At 27.1% G+C, this 7,953-nt stretch overlaps 1 protein-coding gene and 1 long non-coding RNA gene across 2 annotated transcripts in view; one reads left to right on the top strand and one right to left on the bottom strand.

Annotated features, from left to right (window-relative positions):
- Positions 1-234: 234 nt before the first annotated feature.
- LOC107882989 lies at positions 235-538 on the bottom strand. Its single transcript, XR_001679025.2, has 2 exons — positions 435-538; positions 235-355 (listed from the first exon to the last, which is right to left on the bottom strand). It is a non-coding gene; the product is annotated as an uncharacterized LOC107882989 (long non-coding RNA).
- A 5,586-nt stretch (positions 539-6,124) lies between these two features.
- The window catches only part of LOC100302440 (uncharacterized protein), an 8,992-nt gene continuing 7,163 nt past the window's right edge, over positions 6,125-7,953 (top strand). The window contains exons 1-2 of the mRNA XM_016802248.2: positions 6,125-6,699; positions 7,840-7,944. Coding sequence (XP_016657737.1) covers positions 6,502-6,699; positions 7,840-7,944 — 303 coding nt within the window. The 5' untranslated portion in view covers positions 6,125-6,501. The remainder of the gene's footprint in view (positions 6,700-7,839; positions 7,945-7,953) is intronic.

Genomic DNA, 7,953 nt, shown 5'->3' with positions numbered 1-7,953 from the left:
CCATAAAACTCAAAATATGAAAAATGAAAATGCGTAGGAATTCGCGCGGGCATGACGCCGACCGGGACGCGGGCACGAGGTGACGAGATGCGTCTTGCCGGGTCCACACGTCGAAACGGGTGAGGTACAAACGGTACCAGTCTCGTATAGTCGGACACCATTAGACACGCCATAACTCGTGTTATGGCTTATAGCGCGCTTTCGTCGAACTCGTGTTAATACTTACACTTTTGTCCACGACCATTTTCGATTGTTGATTTTTATGAGTGCGTACAAAACAATTGGCGAGCTGTCTTACGACGGTGACTTTGAAGTGTGAAATAATTTGAGAATGTGAAATGAGAATTGAGTTTTCCTATGAAACAGTAAACAAAAATTAATTCGGTTGTGACTGGCAAAAATTAATATTTTACAGTATTTACAATGACACTCACACGCTATAGACCGGACGCCGACGGCTACAGTCAATACAGTCAGACAGACAACAAACAAATGCAAGCGAAGTCCGATTTACAGAATGCTGCGGTTAACCCGCGTACTCTGTAGTATAAACAGTATGGATGGAACATTGCTGCCCCCGACGCGTCGGTTGTTCGGTTGGTAACACCGTCGCGGTCGATGCGGCGTCGGTACATATTATAATGGGTATGCGATGCCTCCATTTTAAGAGGCCATAACTCCGGAATTACTTATATCACAGCATACAAACTTAGATAATAGCTGATTCTCAGACATATATATTGATAAAAATAATAATATTATTCAACAAACATGCCCGATTAACCAATCGCAACCAATATATATAATACACTATTATTTTTAGATTCTGAGCGGAGCGAGGGTGCTATTTTAATAATAATATTTTTATTTTTTATATAATATATAACCAATAGCAACAATTTATAAACAAATATTTCTATCGTAAATAATAATATTTTTATTTTATTTTTTTCTGGACAACCCTTATCACTAATAACCCTTATACCAAGTAGCAAAAAAATATTTTTTAAATGATTAAAAAAGATTAGAAAAAGGTTTATAAGTTTTTTTTTAATCATTTTTAAAATGTTCAAATGGCCAGATTTCCATTCAAAATAAAATGTGAAATCAATATTTTAAAATAGTGAAAAAACTATTTTTTTAATATTATAATATTATTTTAAATATAATTTTTTTTTATAATATGCTTTCATATGAATAACATACGTGTGTTTCTATTTTACTATTTAAATAATTAGAAATTAAGTCATAGTATTTAAATAAACTTTGTTCTTTTATTAATTATAATATTAAAATTACAAAAAAAAAAAATGGTTCCTGTGAATATATAAGATATAAAAAAATAAGAAAAATTTTATTTAATTTTGAGGTGATGGTGATCTTTCGTCCACGATGTCTCCAGTGTTTTCTGGTTTTTTTTTGGTTTTTAATACTGCTTCAGTCCTTTAAAAAATAAATTTTTATATTTTAATTACAATTAATTGGTTTGATATACATTTTAAAATTATTTAAGTTATAATATTATGTTTGCATTTATTTGGATTTAGAATTAAAACAGAACTTGATTATTCAATTACTATTTTGTACATGAGAAAGTCAAATATTTTTTTAATTAATTTAAACAAATACAACTATTTTTGGATTCAGTTATTTACAGACATATTAGAATATTGTTGCATGTTCCATCAGCTTCAAAGTGTGAGTTCTCTATCTCTCTTTGTATCACGTTTACATTAACCCAATAAGAGATATTGTAATTAATTATTAATCTATGGAAGTTATTTTAACCAATTCAATATTCATATATTATCTTATAACTTACGGTATTGATAAGAGTAAACAGATTAAATATTTGAGATTTGAGACCATTTTCTTGATATTACGTTTTGTGGTTAAAATGATAATTTAGATTTTTCTTTAGTTTTGTTAGGAGTATTTATAAAAAATTATAATTTAGTGCGAGGGATATACTCGTGTCCGCCGACATTCATAGACATTAACAAGTGTTATGCAGTGAAACCTATCTATAATATCTATAACTTTACTATTGAACCAACCAACTTTTCCTAGTATATAATTTTTCATATAGTTTTGTATATTATTATTATTATTATCTTTATTGACGGAAAAAAACTCCATTTACAGAATAATATATATATAAAAAAAAAAAATTTGTTTTGTGTAGTGACATGAATACAATAAAATGTTAGTACAAATAGTATAAATATAACAATTACATATTATGTGGTATATAATTTTACAGCTATAATAATTTTAACTAAAATTAATATTCATAGTGTTTCCTATAGTCATCAGTATATTTGAAGGAGATGATTTAGAGTATGTTTTAGAAACATTATTAATGAAAAAGCTTTCTAGATTTCTGGTGGATTTTGTATTTATTTGAAAATTTAATCGTTGCAGTAAATAAGGGCAATCTATTGAGTTGTTTAATAGTTTTAATAAAAATGAATAATGGAGGTTACTTCTTCTTGTATTTAACGACTCTATATTGAAGTAGGATAATACTCCGTTATAATTTGAATGTGGTGGACTTTCGATTTTAAACTTAAATGCTAGAGAGCGAAGAAAACGATTTTGAATAGCTTCGAGATTATGATTAACTCCTATGTTGTCTGATGACCAAATAAGGGATGCATATTCTACATGTGATCTGACAAAAGCAAAATAAATACTTTTTAGGGCATTTACATTATTAAAATTTTTACAAGTTCGAGTAATGAAACCGAGATTTTGAAATGCTTTATTGGTTATTTTATCAATGTGTTGATTAAAACATAACTTAGAATCGAAAGTGGTTCCCAAGTCGGTAAATGAATTCACAAGTTCAATAGAGACATTATTAAATTTATAATCAAAATAAACATGAGATTTTTTAATATTAAATGATAATATTTTGCATTTACTGATATTGAGGTTCAAACCATTTAAATTACACCAATCATATAAATTATTTAAATCATCTTGTAGATTAATACAATCATGAATAGAATCTATTTTTTTTAAAGATTTTCGCGTCATCTGCAAATAATAAAATATTTGAGTGTTTTATAATCATATTTATATCATTTATAAATAATAGAAACAATGTAGGTGAAAGATGGTCGCCTTGAGGAACACCTGAAAGAACTTGGATGGGTTCTGAAATAAATTGGTTTAATTTAACTAGTTGGATTCTATTAATTAGAAAGGATGTAAGCCAGGATAGTAATGGATCACAGAATCCAATTTTTTTTAGTTTATGTATAAGTATAAAATGATCCACACTATCAAACGCTTTATTGAAATCAGTGAAGACTGTATCCATTTGGGATTTAGCTAAGAATGAATCGATTATATTGTGTTTGAATATGGCTAAATTAGTTATGGTAGAATGCCCTTTACGAAAACCATGTTGAGTATCATGTAAAAATTTATTTAATATAAGAGATATTTTATTATTTATTATTTTTGAGAATATTTTTGGAAGTATAGAAATTTTTGAAATTGGGCGGTAATTATCTACGGTAGAGCGATCACCTTTCTTGAAAATAGGGGAAATAAACACAGTTTTCCAGATTGTAGGAAATATACCAGAATTTAAAGACTGGTTAAAAAGAAAATGAATATGAGGTGCAAGGACAAAACGACATTCGTGTAAAAAGGTAGCTGACAGATTATCGGGGCCTGTTGACAAATTTAATTTTAGATTATCTAATTAAAAAAAAAACTTCTTCAAGTGATATATCAAAGCTGTTAATACAGAAAGGTGATTCATTAATATGGATATCTGGTAAATTTAATAGAGGTTCTTTGTATACGTTAGAGAAAAATTTTCCAAAAAGATTAACAATATCTTGACCATTGTTGGCATTAATTTTATTATAATTCATGTTGTTTGGAATCGAGTTTTGAGATTTTTTGTCTTTAAAGAATTTCCAAAAATATTTGGGGTTAGTATTTATTGAATTTTGAACTTTATTCATATAAGTATTATAGTCTCTTTGTCTAATTATTTTAGCTTTGCCTCTTAAATTAGAAAATTGAAGGTAATCGGGAAAATTATTAGAATACTTAAAGGCTGAATGGTATAATTTCTTTTCTTTAATGATGCATTTTAATTCGTGACTAAACCATGAGGGAAAATTTGAATTATTAGATATTGAAAAAGTTGGAACATAATAATTTATAATTGAAAAAATGTTAGAGTAAAATAAATTTATATTATAATGTATATCGTGAAGCTGAAAAATATTTTGCCAATTCATAGCGCTCAGCTTGAGAATAATTTGTCTGTAATTAGCTTTATTCCAATTATATAGTATTTCATGATGTTCTAGATTATTTATATGAAGGTAAGGGAATAAATGGTTAATGATGAGAGGGGGGTGATGTAAATCGACATTAACCATAGGTAAAGTATTTAAGGAAACATGACAGGTGTCTGAGTTTGTTATGACATAATCGAGTAAAACATTATTTTTATTTAAAACATTATTAATTTGCTTAAAATTAAGAAAGGATAAATTGTTTAAGAAAAAAGATTTTGCATTAGAAAAGGCTGCCGAGGGTAAATTAAAATCACCTAATAATAAAAATTCAGCATTTGGGTAACTATTTAACATATTATACATGATATCAAAATATGAAGTATACAAATCTACTGATGGGCTGATATGGAAATACACAGAACTAACAATACATATTCTCTTATTTAATTTTATTAAAACAATTAAAATTTGTAGTGGACAAGAAGATGTATTTAACAACTCTGAATATAATATATTCTTGACGGAAATAAGAACACCACCTCCTCTAGAGGAGCTACTCCTATATGTATGGAGATGTAGAAATTTTCTATTATATAAGAAGGTTTCCGTCTAAAAGAGACTTTGAAGGAGGTTTTACTGAGTATATAATAATAATAATAAATATAATAATATAAAATACTTACTGATAGGGTGCTCGAGCAAACCATGTTTGAATTAATTGAATAATTGAACATTTCAGACTCATTTCGTTGGGAAACTTTTTGCTGACCGCTTCTAATATAATTCAGTAAAATACATATTTTAAGTATATTTTTAAAAAATAACAAAAAACGCTTAGTTGTGTGAAGCTAGGTGGTAACCAATAATTAAACCTCTTGAAGTTTAATGATGAAACTTTTATAAATATTTGAATTTGTTTTAAACAAAACTAAAACCAAACGTATTAAATCATGGTATAATATTATTGATCAGATATTTATAAATTTAAAATGTAGGTATTTTCAAGATCTTTAACTGATAAGAGTAACAACAAATTAAAAAAATAATCTATAAGTGAGAAAAGTTAACCTTCTTACTAAATGAAATCAAGTAATTTATATTTACCTATAATGACTTTAAAAATGTTCAAATTATATAATTTTTTTTTGTTCTTCTGGCCTTTCTAACTATATTGTGAAGCTAATTCATATGAAAATATAGTTTTAAGCATATTTGTTGTGACTTTTTGGACTGATTTTCCTTCGGAAGCAAATACAAACGAAGTTACCTATAAAATATATGTATAAAATAATTATAGAGGAAATGTTAAATTTTTTAATACATAAATGATTATTGTTTGTTTTCATATATTTTAAAAATGTTTCAAGTTATGGGTTTAATTGGTCAAAGGAAAATTAAGAATAATACAGTTAATATACATATACACTAATATTATTATAATACTGTATATAAATACTTAATAATATATATCATATTATAGATTATTAAATATTTTATGGTTTTTCTCCATATACCTACATAAGATAATTTAATTACTTTATATTAGTTAAAAATATAAAAATGTATATAATATATTACACATTATTATATATTATATAATAAAATAATAATAAAATATGTAAAATAATGATATAATAAATATAAAATTGTATACTTATTATAATACATGGAGACCATACAATTGATTTTTTTAAATAATTTCAAATTTTATTGACATACCAATTTATTCGTGAATGATAAATCTTCAGATTTTAATTTTGATTCAATTAACATGAGCTCATCTTCATTTTTCAAAGGGAATGGTGCTAGTACATTTTCTTTGGAACTGGGGGCCAATTCTTGAAATCGTGTGACTAATTCTCGCATGCGATAAAAGTCATAGATTTTATCGAAGGCGACTAATTTTAATCGCATGCGACTTAAAATTGGTATTCTTGAACTAATTCGATATGATTTTATCACTTGTCGAATGCGATTAAGTATTCCGAATGAACCACTGTGGTAACAACACAAAACCCTGATTTTAACCTCAAACAAATCGAAAATTATATAAATTATTATTTTGTTCCTTTATCACTGAATGTTATCAACAATAAATTTATTTAATTAAAATTTAAATCAATAGTTCTTGTACTTCCTATTTGATGATTTCAAGCCTGCGATACTACAGACGTGTGGATTGTGGACTGTTGTTTGAATTGACTGAATTGTTATATTATACTAGTGAATTATGAGTGGCACAAAAGCTAGACCTACCAAGGCACAAATGAAATTACTTGTAGAGTTACTTTCTGTAGACCCACAATTAAATGCTGCAAAGTTCAGTGCTAACTTTACCCATAACATAGCAAGAGGTAGATGGGAAAACATTGCTTTACAATTGAATGCGTTGCCCGGCGCCGAAAAGAATTGGGAAAAATGGAAAAAGGTAAGTGGCATTGTAATATTAAATAGTGAAAATTAGTATTTGTATTTATATTAGTACAAATAAAATTCATTTTGTTATGGTTTATGAAAACAATTTGGAAAATTTGGTATAAGTTTAATTTACATTGTGGTCAACTATTATTGTTAAGACTGAATATTTTAAAGTTTGTTTTTGAACCTTAATATTGGCTTTGTTTAAATTACAAACTCAAATATTGTGTGTTATTTTTGTATGATGGGGTTCCAGCTTGTTTTTTGAAATAATGAATGATTTATACGAGGGTTAAACCTTGGGGGTAATCAGTGTACAAGGTGATGGTAATCATGGGTAATCATAGGTAATCATAGGTAATCTTTGTAGTAAATCATGGGTAATCATAGGTATAATCATTGAAATCAGTGTACAAAACTTCTGTCAGGTATTTACCCCTCGGATTTATATTAAAAGTAAATGTCACCTTTTATGTATAAAATATATAATAGTAAAAATATAGAAAATAAACAGTAGAAGTCGTTCTGCTACAGTAGTAGGCGTCGAGTATACTTCGTGTCATTGGGTAGGTCACTGTATTATAATATTATATACTGGTTACGGGTGACTCCTCTTTCCTGGCAGACAAGCTGTCCACATGTGTTAAAAAACCATACAGTTCTAAACCCTACCACAAATACAATTAAACACACGCTTAACTAACAGCTAATGACCATAGTTGCCGGGATTAATAAACAAAATAAATATATATAATATACTCTTGTAGTGGTGGTGTATATGATATATTTATGAAAAATTGTATTTAGAAATATTTGAATAGTTGACACATTTTACAAATATATCAATTTTGGTGTTTCAAAAATATCAATATAATGTAAAAATGAATTAAATAATGAAGTAGATAAATAGCCAATAGTTTTTTAATAATATTTTATGTACATTTCTTGAACTATTAAAATTACCATTAACTGTTTAATAATTATTGTAATTTTATATTTTAATAAAGCAAAATAGTAAATTGATTTAAGACTAAGAGAAAGATTATACATGTGTTTAGTTGTATCATTAAGTTCGCTACAGTTTTCACTTTACATTAGTTTTTAGAAATAAGTACAAATATTTCTTGATTTTTAGTTTAAATTTTTTCAGGCATGGCAAGATACAAAAGTAACTGCTAAAAATAAAGCATCAGCCATAAAACGGCACAGAAATGGTACAGGGGGTGGACCACCGTGCAATATAACCATGTCTGAGGCACAGACA

Source organism: Acyrthosiphon pisum, unplaced genomic scaffold (assembly GCF_005508785.2).
Source record: "Acyrthosiphon pisum isolate AL4f unplaced genomic scaffold, pea_aphid_22Mar2018_4r6ur Scaffold_21112;HRSCAF=23059, whole genome shotgun sequence".
Lineage (NCBI taxonomy): Eukaryota > Metazoa > Arthropoda > Insecta > Hemiptera > Aphididae > Acyrthosiphon > Acyrthosiphon pisum.
Note: the sequence above shows the minus strand (reverse complement) of the source record. Positions and strands in the feature narration are given on the sequence as shown.